Source organism: Candoia aspera, chromosome 9, assembly GCF_035149785.1.
Source record: "Candoia aspera isolate rCanAsp1 chromosome 9, rCanAsp1.hap2, whole genome shotgun sequence".
NCBI lineage: Eukaryota > Metazoa > Chordata > Lepidosauria > Squamata > Boidae > Candoia > Candoia aspera.
This window is the reverse complement of record NC_086161.1, coordinates 18,744,963-18,762,263: the sequence shown is the minus strand read 5'-3', so window position 1 is coordinate 18,762,263 and position 17,301 is coordinate 18,744,963. Positions and strand designations below refer to the sequence as shown.

Sequence of the window (17,301 nt, the reverse complement as noted above, 5' to 3'; positions counted from 1 at the left end):
ACAGAAGTTTAAGGATTTTACACCGGATTTTGATTTGCTTGTTTTAGGACAGAGGGTTAGCAAATATTGGGTGTTCCTTCATTTATTCTAAAATGTGGGGGGCCAATATCCATTTCTCTGGGAGTCCTGTTCTTTCTGCTGAGCAAGGCCTGATGTTCCTGCTCCAGCATCTTGGCTTTAAGGTACCACTGCTACAAGACAGGACCACGGAAAACATGGGTGAACCGCCTACAGCCCAAGGGCTGGAAGTGGATCTGGAATTCCCGTCTGGGGGGCCTTGCTGCCAGCCCCACCTTCCCCGATGACTGCTAGGTGTTGCTAGTGCTCATTCCCAGTGCTTTGTGGAAACACTGGAAATTGGCCCTAAAATTTCCTTAAAGAGCCACTTTTTTCTCAACCCTCTTCCTCTCCCCCCCCCCACATAATCTCCCCATATATAATATGGCCCCATCCACTTATAAGGGTGGCCCTTGGCCTTCGAAAGATTCCCCCACCCTGCCCCGAAGGGTTGTTGACGGTTCTCTGATTTCTTCCGCGGATGGCAGCGCAGCCTCTCAGCCCAGGAAGACCCGGCCTCGCTCGGTCCGCACCCCCTCCTCGGCTTTGCTCGCTCTCAGCCAATCGGCAGCCGCCGGGGGATGCAAGGCGGAGTTCGCCACTGCGCTCCTGGGTGTTCCTCCCCCCCCCTCTTTCCTTTTTTTTTGTGAATGAAAATAAGCGTTGGGCGCGCCCCAGCCTAGGACTGCAGCTGGCGCCCGCCCGCCGCTCAGTTGCTCTGCAACTCGAGGGCTGCGAGGAACTAGACGCCTCGGGGAGCCAGGAAGGAAGGAAGGAAGGGGGGGGAGCGGGAAGCCGCGGGTGGGGTGGGGTGAAGCGAGGCGAGCGGCGGAGCTGAGTCTTCCTGGGGCTGCCGCGCGCAGCAGGGCTCCGGCGGGGAGTATGCTAGCAGACAGCGGAGCGCGAAGGGGCCCTCCAGCCCCTCCGGAGCCGGCGCGGACTCGCCTCCCCGAGCAGCATCTGAGCGGGGGAGTCTGAGCCTCCCGCAGCGGCCTGGGCACAGCGGCGGAGGAAGAGGAGGCCGGGCCGAGCCGAGCGCTCGTTATCGCGATCAGCATCATGTCTCCAGGGAAGAGCCGGGCTCGTCGTCTTCCCGCTGCCAATTGCCCCTTCAGATGTGTTGGTGTGAGTAAGCCCGGCGCCTTTCGCGCTCCGCTGTTGACTCCAGAGAAGGCTAAAGCTAAGGCTGAAGTACTTGGAAATAAGGCAGATTCTGGGCGGGGGGGGGGGAGAGGAGGAAAAGGCCAGGAGAAGCGGACCAAGCCCAAGCCCTGTTTATCTGCGCGCGCGCGCCTTGCGCGAATCGGTGCCAGCTCCGTTTTCCTTCCCTCCAGCATCCGCCGCTGCTGGAGTGGAACGGTCCTCTCAGGGGAAGGGAGACGCTGCTCCTTGGGCGCTCTCGTTGCTGTCACGCACACTCCGAGAGCAGCGTGCACGGTTGTAGAGCAGCTTCGGCTTCGCCGTGCGCGGGCGCCTTGTGCACTACCCACAAGGAAAGGGATCGGCGCCGTGGGGGGAAACGGGGCGAAAGTTGTTTACAAAGCCGGGCAGAGTCCCGACGTGCCTCTTCGGGCAATCTTTTTGGCTGGGTCCTTTTCATCGCAAAAAGCTTTGGCGGCGCCCGGCGGGGTTGTCTTTGCACTCGGGCGTCTGTCTGAGCAGGAGGAGGTGCCGCCTTCAGGAGTTTGATGTGCTTGCATGGTGGAAGAAATGTGCAGTACGCTTCGAGAGTCACGGGTGCACGCGCAAAAATACGCACGCGTTTCTGCTTGTTTTGCAAATGGGTTGCATTTCCAGGCTGCGTGGTTGTTGCCATAATAATCGTCAAGCGGGCATTGGCCACAATTTGCAGATTTATTTGGCCCTGTTTCTTCTCTGCAGATCGGTGGGACGTTCAGATCATCCTTCCTTCTCTGACCTTAGTAGAATCCAGATCCTGATTTTCACTAAACATGTTATTATTAGTTCATAATAAATCATTGAATTGGACAGGGGGGTTCCTCCCTCACCACATTTTTTTAAAATTAAATTTCTGTAAAATGATGGGGGGGATTTTAGCTCTTCAGTTGCTAGGAAACAAGTTAGGCTCCCCTGGAGATTCTCTGGTCTCCTTGGCAACAGAAGACTGGGGCAGCTTGCAGGAACAGGTTACTTTTCTCTTTAAGAGATAGCAAGGCAGATTTGAGGGCCAGAGATCTAGTAAGCAGAGAGCTAAGGACATGACCAAGGGACAGAGTGACAAGCAGGGACAGATGCTGGAATTACCCAGAAGGAGCAAACAAGAGAAGCAAGCAAGCAACCAAGTCTGGAAGAGAGAAGGAAGAGTGAAGGCTACCGCAGCCTGGCAGGAGACGGGAGCATCTGGGTGTCATGATTACAGAGCCTGAAGAACAGGTCCTTGCAAACAAAGCAGATAATGAATTGGCTGCCCTGGGACAAAAGAGTTACCAAAATAGACGTGGAGTTGAAAGGGAACTGAAGAATGATGGGCCTGATTATCTTTCCTCTCTGCCATCCCAAGAGGTTTTGTATACATGTGCAAGGAAAGACTATGTGATGTGTCGTTGAATCAGAGTTGTGAGGCAGGTGGTGATACAGGGGCGATAGCTTTTGCCTGTGCACAGTTGATGGTCCCTTCTTAAATGGCACATGGCTCTAACTGGCTGGCTGATTGGCTTCACCACCCCTGTTTCACGTGGCGATTTTCTTCCTTTTGCTTCCTTTCCACCCCATCTCTCCGCCTCTCTTGCCCGCTTCTTTCCCAGTGCCTTTGGAGTGAGTTCTTTTAACTCTTGCGACACAGTATAATGATTTCCAGAGAGGAAGAACAAATTCCGGTGCTGCTACTTTGGCCAAATGGGCTGGCGTTTTCCTTTAGCCTTGGTGCTAAGAAGGCAGCTTTGGCGCTAAAGTCTACCAAGGGGTTCAGACAGATACCCAAATCCACATGTTATCATGATAGCCTGCTCTACAAAGTTTTTCAGGCTTCATCCCCTAGGTATGAATTACTTGGGTTTTTTCCCCTTCTTTTTGTGCCTTTGAGTCAGTCCTGACTCCTGGTGACTGCCTGGACTCCCTACAGTTTGCTTGGCAAGGTTTTTGGAAGTGGTTTGCCATTGCTTCCTTTCTAGGGCTGGGAGAGAGTGACTGGCCCAAAGTCACCCAGATGGCTTCACGCCCAAGGCGGGACTAGAACTCACAGTCTCCCAGTTTCTAGCCTGGTGTCTTAACCACTACATCAAACAGGCAATTACTTGCTTACTGCCCCTGAATTAACATTTGTTCTGTTTGGGCTTTTGCCAGCAAATGTTTCTTAAGGTCTCTCTGTTGTATATATTTACACAGGATTATAGGTACGCTGTTCTATTTTCCCCTATTTTATCCTCAGAATATGTATGAGACGTAGAGTGGGATGAATTGTCTGAGTTCACACAACCTGGCTTTTTTCAGGTCTGGCTTAGTGTGTTGTGTGAACCCAGCCATTGTGGGTTTATAAATTGTGCTCTACAGACTTACTTGTGGCTTATTCAGTAAACGATGGTCCCTAAACTATGCTGTAAGCGGTATGTGTGAATCAGGTCATGTCGTAACCCAGAATTACCCTGTATCCTTTTGTGGCTGAGTGGAATTTAAACCTGGTTTTCAATAGTCCTATTTCTACGTAGAGAATTACACTTTCTTCCTCACTCCCCCATCCCTGGGAGATTGGGTTGTGTAAACCAATGTGAAATCCCATAGAAATATACTTAAATGGCTTTGGGGAATGGTGCCTGTTAAGCTGAGGTGTATGCTACAGTCCTCTTGTGTTCTTAAGAAAACATAAATAGGATTGTAGTCTCCAATTCAAAATCTCTTTATTTTTTGAAAAGAAACTATGGTTCTTATCAAACCCTTTTCTGGCTGGCAGTGTCACGTATTAGCAACATTAAAGAGGAAAACCTCATAATATATATATTTCTTTTCTTGCCAAATATGCTTGTGTGGTCTTATTTTTTCACAAAAACCATTTCTGTAAAATCGGTTGATACCTGAACCTTTGGACCTATTTTGGGATGAATGAACCACCCTAAGCGTTTAAAAACCCATGGGCTGAGAAATTGATTTTTTTTTTCCTGTGTCATTCTTTTGTTTTGCTTTTCTTTTATCCACTGGATAAATTTTCTGACAACAATGAGATTATTATTTTATACCACCACTGTTGTGTGTTTCTTTGTCATCTGCAACCATCACTGCACATTTATCTAAATGACTTTCACCAGTTTGTGCTTTTGCTATGGAAAGTTCTCATTTCTCAGCATTCAGTCTATGTTACTTTGTTCCCATGAGCATTCTGAATTAGCAGCAGCCCGCTTTGCAGCAGGCAACTTCTATGAGTAGCGCTGGTTGAGCGTAGTTTAATCTCCATGATGGTAACCAGTGTGATCTGGGTGAGTTTGCATAACATGCTTAACCTGGTTACTGAATTAACCCATCTTCATTTATGATTAAAAAATCTGAAGTTTGAATCATAAATTTGTTGTGTTCATAAACTTGTTGGGTTCCACCAACAAGCCACAAAAAAGCCCTTCGCTACATGGAAAATGAAGTAAGCTTAGCATGTTGTGTGAATCCAGCCAAAAGGTCTTAAAACACTTACTGAAATGGTTGCGGCAGGGAGCGTGGTTGCTGCTGTCATCTTGAATGATGAAAAGCTCACATGGAACAACACAGGAGTTTGGGGAGGTGGGAAACTTGGAAGAAATCTTTGCCTTGAGACTTTGAGTTAAGTTAGCTTCCTTCCCAAACTCCTAGGGTTAGATTAGATCAGATCAGCTAGTGGCAGCTGAGTTGCTTGTATGGCCTGATCCAAATCCCGGTATAAAAGATAACACAAACTTCTGTCAGTTTCATTTGAGGGCAAGTGTTCAAGCGCATGGAATGTGCCCCTGCTTCCAACAGAGCCTTTCTAACTGTGGCATGGTTCTTCCCATTCAGATGCCGGTTGTGACACTGTTGTTATAAACTTTCCCACCAAGGAAAACAAGTTTTTTTTTAAAATCAAGTAGGGAGCCAGACTTTTGTTCTATTCTGAGTCAGCGGGAAACACTGGAGGTTACATTGTCCCAAATATCCCAAGTAGCCTGAAGCCTGAATTACAGCCTGTTCTGTAATTATCAAGTTAAGTCCCAGAGGCTGCTTGAACATTTGCAGGTGTGTATATGGGAAGAGAGTGAGAAAGGAAGATGGGGTGGTTGCGGGGCAGAGGAAAGGGACAGGCCCAGTCATCAGGTGGCTTCCTTGACCAGTCTTGGGTGGAGGACAGGTTGGGTGGGGGTGGGGGGTGGGAGGGAGTCTCACATGACAAGTATGGAAAACAAGGGAGAGGGAGGACATTGGGAACAGATCGCCAGGGTGCGTATCTTCTCAGAAGCTGCACTGAGACATGCTCTGAAAAGCTTATTAAACTTTAAAGGGACACTGGCTGGAATGCATGCTGGGAAGGGGTGGGTTGCTGGCCTAGTTCCAAGGCCCTTGCAAGGCTCTTCTTTGTTCTTTTCTGAGACCTGGTGTGGTTTATCTCAGTCTGGAGGAGAACTGCCACCCAAGTCTTCTGCAGCTTGGGTGGCCAGCTGGTGGTGTGTGTGTGTGTGGTCATTTGCAAAGGCCAAATCTGGGAGTCACCACCCATCCCCTGCAACACCTCCCATTGTGAAGTAGGACTACTAATGTTGGCTGCTTCGGTTATGGTCTGCCCTGCTTCTAGAAGAGGTTCTGGGGCACCGAGTGAGAAAAAGGCATGTCTGATGTCTCCTTTTTTCATCTTTCCATCTCTCTTGACACAGGTCCCAATTAATGGATTCTGACATGGATTATGAAAGGCCAAACGTAGAAACCATCAAGTGTGTTGTGGTTGGGGACAACGCAGTGGGCAAGACGAGGCTCATTTGCGCCCGTGCATGTAATGCCACGTTGACTCAGTATCAGCTTCTTGCTACCCACGTGCCCACGGTCTGGGCCATTGATCAGTACCGTGTTTGCCAGGAGGTGAGTGGCATTTTCATTGATGGGTACTGTATATCAAGTGGGAAGTGACGGTGGGAAAAAAGCTTCCCATGGAACCCCTCTGTCTAAGAGGGCTGTGGGGAACCTGCACTCTGTGAGTGGTGTTTGGCTTGCACAACTACCTGAAAATCTACCATTAAACTTCAGTGTCATGGCAAAACTGTTAAAAAATGAAGGCACTATTTCTTAATTTTTTGTGTGCATGAAAAACAATAACAGAGTGATGTATAAGCCCTTGGAAAGAACCAGCACACTTGAAAAAAGAGAACTTCCTCTACCACCATGCCAGAAATCTTGACCACCTTCTGCTACTGGGATGTCTTTATTCAACCTACAGCAGTTTTGGGATGTTCTTCCTAAAAAAAAAAGTTTTATATAAAAAAGTCTTCTTTCTCCCCCATCACCCCACGTGTTAAAGTGGTCTGCCCATGATCTAAACTGCTCCCACATATCATCTTCTAATAATAAACAGGGATTTTTCCAGTATTGTTTTGGTTTGGTTCTGGTGGAAATGCTCGCACTCCTTTTTCCTTGATCAAATATTTCTGGGTCTCTAATCAGTTTTTGTCTTTGATTAAAAAAAAAAAATCCAGGAGAAAAATAAATAAATGGAAATGTTTCTTGGTTTATTTTCCTGGAAGCCATACTGCTGATAGAATGAAAAGGGGATGGGAGAATATTTATTTGTTAGATATATATCCCGTCTTTTGTAGAGATGCTCAAGGTGGCATACATAGTGGTCCCTATTCTTCTTTTCCCCACAACCTTGTGAAGTGGGTTGGGCTGAGAGAGCTGGACTGACCCAAGGCCTCCCAAGGAGTTTCCGTGACTGAGGAGACTAGAACGTGGGCCTCCTCAGTCCTAGTCCAGTATCTTCAACGTCATCCAGAGAGCTAAGAGAGACTTGAACCTTCGTCTCTCCACTCTTAGTCACCACCTTCATCGCTGCACCAGATTAGCTCTTGGGTGGAAAGAAAGCTTCTGTGACTGAGAGGGGACTAGAATCGGCGTCTCCCTACTCCTAGTCCAGCACCTTCAGCTCTACACTACACTGGCTCTCTAATCTTCCCTTTGGTCTGAAGATAACCTTGCTTTGATTTCTCCCAGGTACTGGAACGTTCCCGAGATGTTGTAGATGATGTTAGTGTTTCCTTACGGCTCTGGGATACCTTTGGGGACCACCACAAAGACAGGCGTTTTGCTTATGGAAGGTAGGCACCGAAAACAGGTGTAGAACTTCTGTAGAGCCATAAGACATCCTCCTCCGTACTGCAGAGAGGTAAACTCTGACATTTAGAGTCACAAGAAATAGTGATGGCCGACAGCAAGGTGGTCTTAAAAGGGAAATGGGCAAACTAATGGAGGATGACACTGCCACCAAGGATGCTGATGGCCTTGTGTGGTTTGGCTCCCCAAAACCTATCTGATAGATGGAAACTTAATGGTTGAAAAAGGAAATGAGTGAATGAGAGATGATTGAGAGCCAGAGAAAGTGAACAACCTTCCTCCTCTCTATCTTGCCCGTAGGTTAATGTACCTGTGGTGTTCCATAGTGCTTGCTTAGTCATAGATGCTGATGCCAGCATCCATGGGATGCTGTTTGAGCATCAGGTGGTATTTCACCAATAGGCCAAGAAATGGAACCTTGGCAAAGAGATGCAGGTAGTGTAAAAGAGGTGGGGCTATGCAGATTGGAGTGGGCAGTACTTCTGTCATTATTCGTTGAGATATCAATGACCTGCTGCCTGTGACATAGATGAGAATGGGAAAATGATGGTAAACAATCTTTCCCTGGATTCTGGAGTCACTGGGGACAATGATAGCACTTTTGCCTCACGCTCCAGCTTTCCCCAAAGAGGGTATTGTCCAGATGCATAAAGAGTTTTTAGAATTTTAAGTAAAATCCATGCTAGTGGAGGAATTCTAGAAGCTGAAGTCCACCTCACTGGAAGGCAAGGGTGGAGAAAATGGTTTTATTCTGCTCACTGATCCTCCTTTTACACACATCTCTTGTGATTTCAAAGGGCATTTTCCTGGTTGTTATACTGATGTTAATAGTATTGTTAAGGCTGGGAAAATAATGAGACAATCTGTGGAAAGGCAATTTGGGTTTGTTCCAGTACTCTGGTCAAATATGCACCCTTGCTGCATACATTGTGTGGGGGTCATAGACCATCATTCAGGGCAGATGCTTGCACACCTAATTCCTTGATCACTCATTCCTGCTTCCTTTCTTTCTACAGATCTGATGTCGTAGTATTATGTTTCTCCATTGCTAACCCAAATTCCCTCCACCATGTGAAGACCATGTGGTATCCTGAGATTAAGCATTTCTGTCCCAGAGCACCTGTCATCTTGGTAGGCTGCCAACTTGATCTTCGCTACGCTGACCTAGAAGCAGTAAATCGAGCCAGGCGACCTTTAGCCAGGTAGGAAACTTGCTTTAGTTTCCTTCATTGGGCTGGAGAAACTTAATTGTGGTGGCTGATTTGTGTCATGAGTGCCCCATGTCCCCCAGATGGGAGTTTGTCACTATTTTAGATTAACTGTGGGGACTAAAGCAGAGATGGAGCTGCTCAGAGTAGCACTAAACCATAATATGGTTTGCTTGGTTTGGACTTAGGACACTGTGTGACTCTTGCCATTTGTGAATCATGGAGTCCTAGCACTGATCACTGTAGCACTGATGATGTTACCCAGTTGGGTAATGAAACGTCTGCAAGCCAACAACCAAGCTCAGAGAACACCAAGGACTCCCCAGTTCAATCCTGAGCTACAGAGATTCTCTTCCATTTGTGAATCGCCTCTACTTTGGACGTGGCTTGGGACCACTTTCAGAAAAAGTTGGCTGTTACTACTCAGCCAGAGCAAGAGGACTAGGAATATGCTGTGGTTGAAGAAGAAAGTGGGAAGACCTATCAGGTTTTCAAGGATAGAGTGTGTTTCTGAATACCTAAGACTTGCTTGAGCAAATCTCATCCCTACTGTTGATGAAATACATCATCATCTGCAAATTATCCCTCCCATTAGGATGTTAAATGTACAGAAGCACATACAGAATTATTGGAACACATTTCATTTCAATCTGCTTTGTATTTTTTCCCCTTTTTCTTTGGAATCATAGGTGTTACTCATTTAAAATAAATGTTTGGTGTTTGAAAAGCTTAAGAAGGTTGGTTGCATACCCCTTAGATCTAATAAATATTTAGCCTTGTGATGTTTGTGCATCCATAAGTTCAATGAATATTGGTCCCTACTCTGTCTGACCTGCAGGCAGGTCTGGAGAGAAGGCAACGGGGAAAAAAAACCCTGTGTACCCACATACAGTGACTGCATAGCAATTGGCTGAAGCGTATCCATAGCCTGGTCACCCCGATGCTTTTCTTTGATGAATTGCTATTTTTCCAGTTAGATAACTACCCCTTCCTTCTGTAATTTTGGCCTTTGGTTGCTCAGCCAATGTCAAACCTGCTGTTTTCCTTTTCTTTCAGGCCCATCAAACCAAATGAAATTCTGCCTCCAGAGAAGGGACGAGAGGTAGCCAAAGAGTTGGGCATCCCTTACTATGAGACCAGTGTAGTAGCCCAATTTGGCATCAAGGATGTCTTTGACAATGCCATCCGAGCTGCCCTCATCTCCCGTCGGCATCTCCAGTTCTGGAAATCCCATCTCCGTAACGTTCAAAGACCGTTGCTACAGGCACCTTTTTTGCCCCCCAAGCCACCCCCACCCATCATCATTGTTCCTGATCCTCCTTCCAACAACGAAGAGCGGCCAGCACACCTTCTGGAGGACCCTTTGTGTGCAGATGTTATCCTGGTGCTGCAAGAGAGAATCAAAATCTACGCGCACAAGATCTACCTCTCCACCGCCTCCTCCAAGTTCTATGACTTGTTCCTGATGGACCTGAATGAGGAGGACCAGCAGGAGATGACGGGAAGCAGCACCAGGATAGGTGCTGCGGAACGAACGCACCCTCAGGAACGGCATCATCATGGGCGGGAATTTCTCCTGAGGGCTGCTAGTTTTGACATCTGTGAGAGTACTGAAGAAGCTGGCTCTAGCCAGCAAAAACCGTGCCTTAGAGCCTCCACCAGCGATGGGATATTGCGGGGCAAGAACTATGGGGAACGAGGGCTAAAGCGGGGCAGGATCCTCTCCTCTTGGAGCCGTGCCTTTGTCAGCATCCAGGAGGAGATGGCCGATGACCCCATGACGTACAAGCCCCGGCCAATGGTGGTAGTGAGGATGGATCCCTCCATCCAGTTGGGACCATTCAGGGCCGTGCTTAAATATCTTTACACCGGGGAGCTGGATGAGAATGAGAGAGACCTCATGCATATCGCCCACATTGCTGAACTGCTAGAAGTCTTTGACCTCAGGATGATGGTGGCTAACATCCTCAATAACGAGGCGTTCATGAACCAGGAGATCACCAAAGCCTTCCACGTCAGAAGAACCAATCGAGTGAAAGAATGTCTGGCCAAGGGAACTTTCTCTGGTATGTTCTAAAGCTAGATTTGTAGTGCTCTAAAGCCAGGAGTTTAAAGGAACAGAGACACAACTTTGATCTCCCAGCAAGATATCCTACTGAGCATCAATGCCAGGGGAAAACCTGTCCTACTCTGGGCATGAATGTTGTATGGGAAGGTGTCTTACAACTACCTCTGAGTTATAGTCCAAGCAAGGTCAACTAAGATAATATAAATTTTGGATTGTGCTGTTCCATATACACGCGTGTGTTAGTGTGTGGTGCTCTCCCCATAGAAGTGAACTCGGTTGCTTGAGGGAAATCATGACTGGGCCAAATCTGCCTGTTCTGTGTGCTAATGTTCTATATGTTCCTTTGTGAAAATGTATCCTGCATTTAAAAATCTTAGCCTTCTAGGGAAACAGCTCCTTTAAAGTCATCTGCTTTGCTATTCTGGTTTTACATGTGCATGGAAGCACTGATTCCAGTGGGGAGGTGGGCAGGCACAATCCCACCCTCAGCTTCAAGTGGGACAGTTTGGATAAGGTTCACCATCTCATTTGGTACATACGTATCCACTGGCCCTCATACCTCCTAGAAGGAACACATAACCCTGCTATAAAACCAGCTGCCCAGCTGTTCCACTACTCCAGGCATCTGTGCAGAAGCTGGTTTAACAGCAGTATTAAAGTGGCACCTGTCCATTTTTGGAGTTCAGAAATTTATTTTGCAGCATTCAGTTTCCTGCCATTTTTATTCTATGTATCCACCTCTGTTGCCAAATATGATCTTGTTGGTTGTCCCCATTCCTGTTACTGGTGGCAACAATCATAAAACAGAATGGCAATAGCCTTTGGGCTATGCCTTTAGAGTAAGGACATAAGACATAACGTAAAAACATTTGCAGTGCCCTGCTGGATCGGTTCCCTGGCCCATCTAGTCCAGCAGTCTGTTTTGCAGTGGCCACCCAACTGCACAAGGAAGTCCACTTGTCTCCCAGCAGATGGCCTTCAGAGGCAGTCCCACTAACAGCTATTGATCCCCATTGGCCCAACCCTTCTTTGAAGTCAGCCAAGATGGTAACAAGCACCACATCTCATGAGAAATGTAAACATCAGCGCACTTCAGTACCACTCAATGGATCCATTTGTGAAGTCATATTAGGCTTCATTCTAGCTTTATGCGTCTCCCACTTTCAATTTGTGAGATGCTTCCTGTTGACCAATTTGCTTTTCTTAAACCATAGGTTCTGAAATCTTGTTTACCAAAGTGCTATGCCTTGATTTTCCCAAACCTGCCACCCTCAGGGCTGCAGTCTTGGGGCCATAAATGTTTTGAATGACAATATGGTGAATAGTTGGGGATGATGGGAATTGAGTGTCAGGTTGCCTGCCCTGGTGTAAAATAATGAACAGGGTGCACTAGCACGCCGACTGGGCTGCATGACGTTCTAAACCATAGACTTGTTAGGGTGAGGCAACAACCTGGAAGATAGTTTAAATTGGATATAATGCCTTTGCCATAGTTTGTACTGTATTAATGGTTTGTTGGTTTACTCAGCTAAATCATGGTGCCAGGAAATTACGGCCTGCAGAAATTTCAGCTGGCCATATTTGGATGCTTGGCTTGGCATCTGTGGATAAATCTCTTACCATTATTAAGCCAGGCTTGGCAAGGTTTTTAAATATGCATAATCTATACAGCACAGTTTCCAGTGTGACCGCTAGGGATGTGTACTTAGTATTTAACAGATGTGCTTAGCATTTTCTCCTCCACAGATGTCACTTTTATACTGGATGATGGTGCTATCAGTGCCCACAAGCCCTTGCTGATCTCCAGTTGTGACTGGATGGCTGCTATGTTTGGGGGACCTTTCGTTGAGAGTTCAACTCAGGAGGTGAGGCAACTCTGAGCATGGACTGAGAAATCCTGCAGTCTTAGCTGTAACCCTTAATGTTGGACTCAAATTTTCACTATATGCTGTTTTAGTCTTAATGCTACATCTAGGAGCTCCTTAAAAAGAGCAGCCGCCTGCATCCTGGTGCTCTCCAACTGTTTGAAAATGCACTTCTCAGAGTTCTCAACCTTTGGCTTTGTTGGCTGGGAGTCGGGTGGCTGGGGTTAGGAGTTGAAGGCTGAGTACTATAAGTAAGTTAGCAAAAATGCTTATGATCTGTATATCAGGAAGTGGAGGAGTGAGGGAAACAGTGCTTGAATTATCGCATGTCCTTTGCCTTTCTGTTGAACTTCGAAACTACTTTTTTGAGAAGGCCATGGAGGCATGATAGAAATAAAAGCAAAGGAAAACTAAATCTATTCTACACCAATACCATTAAATATCCTTGCTTCCACCACCAATACATGCACTGCCTTTTGTTCTAAACTCTCAACTGTCTTTCTGAGGAGCTGATCAATTTCACCCAACCACAGTATGCTCAGTCTTTCCCCTTCCTCTCCATTCACTCTTCTCTTCTACATTTCTTTTGCAATTTGATCCAATTAATTCTGTCTGCATGACCAGACTATTTCAAAATATTTCTTTTGCACTGGTCACTCATTTTGGTGTTTAGTCCACATTCATTCAGGACCTGTTGATTTTTTTACCCTGTCTCCTGTTTCATCTTATGCCCTCTTCTTTAATATCCCATCCCCGCTGTGCTCAGTCTACTTCAGCAGAAGCTTTTGTGCACTTGTTTCAACACACATTTATTCTTCGCAGCAGTCTGCACCTGACATAGTCTCATTCCCACCTAACAGCTCTGAAGTTCCATGTGCAAGATCCACTGAATGCTTGAAAGAGCACAGCAGCTGTGCTACTGTTCGATAAGGGCACAAAATGGGCTACCGTATAGTGGAAGACAACAAGTGCAACGTGTTTTCTTGTGCCTGAAAATGCCACATATTTAACCCCTTGGTGTATTATTGCAGGTAGTGTTACCATACACCAGTACGAGTTGCATGCGAGCAGTGCTTGAGTACCTGTATACTGGCCAGTTTTATTCTTCTTCAGACCTTGATTACATGAAGCTCATCATCTTGGCCAACCGCCTCTGTCTGCCACACCTGGTTGCACTCACAGGTAATTCTGAAGAACTGCATTGCACTTTCTCATTTCCCATCTATGAAATGATGGGTCATTTCAAATGCCAAACGCATACAGGAAATAAGCATGGTATTTATATTTGATCAACCACTGTGGACATGCGCTCTATGTGTCTGGTTTATATTTGCCTTTTTATTAATTTCAGCTTTTAATCAACAGGGCTAATTTTTTAAAAAATACACTGAATGATACTGATTCCCAGATTGTTGTTCTTAGACCATTAATAATCCCATTTGTTTGTTATTTACAAGACAAAAATGTAAATCTTTTCCTTGTTAGCCAAGTAATGAACGAACTGATTGTATTTGATATTTTCGTGTTTTTGCAGAACAGTTCACTGTGTCTGGTTTGATGGAAGCAACACAGATGTTAGTGGATATAGATGGTGACGTCCTTGTGTTCCTGGAGCTGGCTCAGGTATAAGCTGCTTGCTTAGAGTCTACCCAAACTCCCCTTGTTTTGCTTATTCCAGGCCATAATCTGACCCTCATCTGATATGTTCTGTGAAGCTCAATGCTTCTGCATTGACTTGAATAGGATCCTTATTTTCGAAGGGAGAGTTCACTCATTATAGGCTACAGAGCAAGTCTAAAATGGCAGCGTAGGGGTTCTATGGAGGATACAATGTTAGGATGGCATACTTTTTTATTCTTTCCCCCACTCTTTTCATTGCCTCCAGCAGAAGAATCTTGACTAATTGGCAGGTCTGTTTTCACTGGCAGAGATGAAGGTCACACCTTTCAGTGGCCACTCAGCAGTGGCCACTTTGTGTGACAGCTGCCATTGGTGGAAGATGACTTCAGAGGTGGCTCTTAGCCACTAAACCACCTCTGCAGTTAAATGTGTCATTACAGCTTCTCTAATAGCCCTTGGCTAAATGCAAATGAAATTGTGACTCACACCAGCATGTCTTTTCTCTCCCCCAGTTCCACGGTGCCTACCAGCTTGCCGCTTGGTGCCTCCACCATATCTGCACCAACTATAACAATATCTGTCGCAAGTTTCCTCGCGAGATGAAAGCAATGTCAGCAGGTTGGTGTGATGCGTGAGCGGCTCAGTGCTTGCTTGCCTTTTAGGCAAAGGAGTCGGGTTTAAAACTCACAAAAGCACAAAGGAAGAGCCTCTTCCCATTTTTCAAGCTTTTTGTGGCAGGGGGTGGCCATTCTTGTAATCTCTGTGTGCCATCCGGGCATCTGATGTTTAGCCCTTTTACAATCCTGAAGGAAAAATCTGCAAATGAACAGTCGAAGTAGTTCAGGTCACTTCCCAGCCTCTGTTATCAGGGAGCAGGATTCATTAACAAAGCTCCCGATTCTCCAAGCTGCTCCCAGTCTTCGCCTCTAACACCGATTCACCCCTCCAAAAGTCAAATGCTTCTCTTGGAACTAAAGCCGGCTACCCCGCTTTAATTTTTTTTTCATGATTGCAGTTTGCCAATATGCAAGAGTTGTTTGTAGCCTTCATAACCTTCTCTGCAGATGTGCCTGCAAACATTTAGGCAACACACCACTGCATTGCTGTTTTCATTTTACTTTGCAAGCTGCCTTGGGCCAGTCCTTTTTACATGTTCCCGGCAGTCAAAAATGTTAAATTTGTAGTAACATTTAAGAAATGAGAAATAGAAGAATTCTAGTGTCGGACTGCAGTTCTCAATTTCTCTGCTATCTTCCCCTGCAGAAAATCAGGACTACTTTGAGAAGCATCGGTGGCCCCCAGTTTGGTACCTGAAGGAAGAGGATCACTTTCAGAGGGCCAGGAAAGAGCGCGAGAAGGAAGACTACCTCCATCAGAAACGGCAGCCGAAGAGACGGTGGCTCTTCTGGAATGCCTCCTCCCCCTCATCAGCCGCCACAGCTTCATCCTCCTCCTCTTCCTCCTCCTCCTCTTCCTCTGCTGTGGTGTGAGGGTTGCACTGCCTATACTTCCATTGCTCTTTTAAGGAGTGAGCCTGCTGGTGTCCAGAATTCCAAAGCCTTGGAGAGATGCCACTGGCTGAAGCCCTCAGTGGAGAAAATCAGCATGAATATCCCTGGGAGGCTGGTGAGAAAAACCCAAACAGCAGCAGCTCAGGAGCCAGAGCGTCCAACATCTCATCCAGCATTCCAGCGGTCTCAATCCCTGCCTTGGCTAGCAAAGCAGCACAGCAGGTGGAGGCCAGCACAGGTGGAACGGGAAGCGGTCCTGCTTCCTTCCAAGAGGCTCGCTCATCGAGCAGGATGGACTTCCCTTTTATAGGAACGCAGGACGGCGTGTGTGTGTGTGTGTTTTTGTAAGTGGGGGAAGAAAATCTGCTCTGAGAAAAATGGAGCCGTTCTGTACTGTTTTTCAATTAGTTGGTTTTTTCCCCCTTTGCGGAAAAGTTTTGTTTTTTTTAAAAAAGTATTATGTACCTCACATTGACCATTCTCTGCACCTTAACGTTTCAAGCTGCTGCAGATGCTGTGTATCCCAGGAACTTGTTTTTCTTTCTGGTTCCTTCTGATGGCAAAGTGGCCATTTTATTTTAGTTGCACTTCCACCCAGGTGCTTATCTCTAGAGCAGTCTTTCTCAACCATGGCGACTTTAAGCTGTATGGACTTCCACTCCCAGAATATCCCAGCCAGCATGCTGGCTGGGGAATTCTGGGAGTGGAAGTCCATACAGCTTAGTCGCCACGGTTGAGAAAGACTGCTCTACTGCTCTAGATATTTTGCTTTTAGCAGGGCATGTATCCTACCAGCAAATGGCTGTGATCCCTCCCCTCTGAAAGGTGGACACCCCTATGAAGGAGACGCTGACCAAGAGCAGCACACATTCTGCATTGGGGTTCAAGAACAACAGGAAAAATGGCCTTAGAATAGAAAAACCAGCTTGGTGAGGCTGGAAAGCTGCTCCCACCCACCCCACTTTTATTTTTTGCTTGATTTTGTCAGTAGTTGGCAACACAATCTACCAGACTCACCAAACAGGGCAGATTAGGAGAAAAATGGGAGGAAGAGAACAATACCAGCTGATTCTGGCCATGATGCTTGAGGATGCACTGCATATGAAAGAATATAAACCCTCAGCAGTTCTAATGAAAACAAAACCCCAACCAATACACATCTTGGATTTTAGTGTGGAAGGTTCTGTTGTAATAAATGGTATTTTAAAGAGAGAGTTGTGAATTTGTCTGTGACTTAGAAGGGGGAGAGGAAGAATAGAGGATGACTACCCAAAATAGCCTTATCTTACCTAGCTCTGTGCCTTGTAGTTGCGGAGTGCATTTCTGAACAGGAGTAGACCAGCCTAGCCGCAAATTTTAGCTGTTGCATTTACAAAAAGTTAGTGATGGCTACAAACAGGCTGTGTGAGTGACCTGCATTGTAACTTGAATTTCTTCAGGGCCTGTCATGGGACCCAGACTAAAATCTCAGATATTGGCACTGAAAGTTCCCAATACTGATAATTTTATTTAACCAGCTTGCGCTTACAAAAGCATGTTTGAAGATGTGCCGCCTACTAGATTTTTAGATATTTTCCCTCCACTCTGGTGCCTGGAGGAGGATACAGAATGTTCTCCTAGGCTCTTTCTTAAGCTGATGCTTTCAAGCTTATCCAATTCCCTGCCTTCAAACTATGTACTGGTATCCTTAAACCATTGCTCTG

General features: G+C 46.3%; 1 protein-coding gene across 1 annotated transcript; it reads left to right on the top strand.

Annotated features, from left to right (window-relative positions):
• The first annotated feature begins 883 nt into the window (after positions 1–883).
• RHOBTB2 (Rho related BTB domain containing 2) lies at positions 884–15,809 on the top strand. Its single transcript, XM_063311168.1, has 10 exons — positions 884–1,182; positions 5,880–6,081; positions 7,207–7,310; positions 8,343–8,528; positions 9,591–10,600; positions 12,349–12,467; positions 13,499–13,649; positions 14,002–14,090; positions 14,600–14,705; positions 15,351–15,809. The coding sequence occupies exons 2-10, from the start codon at positions 5,890–5,892 to the stop codon at positions 15,575–15,577; spliced, it is 2,184 nt and encodes a 727-aa protein (XP_063167238.1). The 5' UTR covers positions 884–1,182; positions 5,880–5,889; the 3' UTR covers positions 15,578–15,809.
• Positions 15,810–17,301: the final 1,492 nt, after the last annotated feature.

What these genes read in the sequence shown, in the direction of transcription:
- RHOBTB2 (XM_063311168.1), top strand. Translation starts at nt 5,890, where the DNA reads ATGGATTCTGACATGGATTATGAAAGGCCAAACGTAGAAACCATCAAG. An exon ending in GCCAGGCGACCTTTAGCCAG is followed by an intron (nt 8,529 to 9,590) that starts GTAGGAAACTTG and finishes CTTTTCTTTCAG; the next exon opens with GCCCATCAAACCAAATGAAA. An exon ending in TTGAGAGTTCAACTCAGGAG is followed by an intron (nt 12,468 to 13,498) that starts GTGAGGCAACTC and finishes GTATTATTGCAG; the next exon opens with GTAGTGTTACCATACACCAG.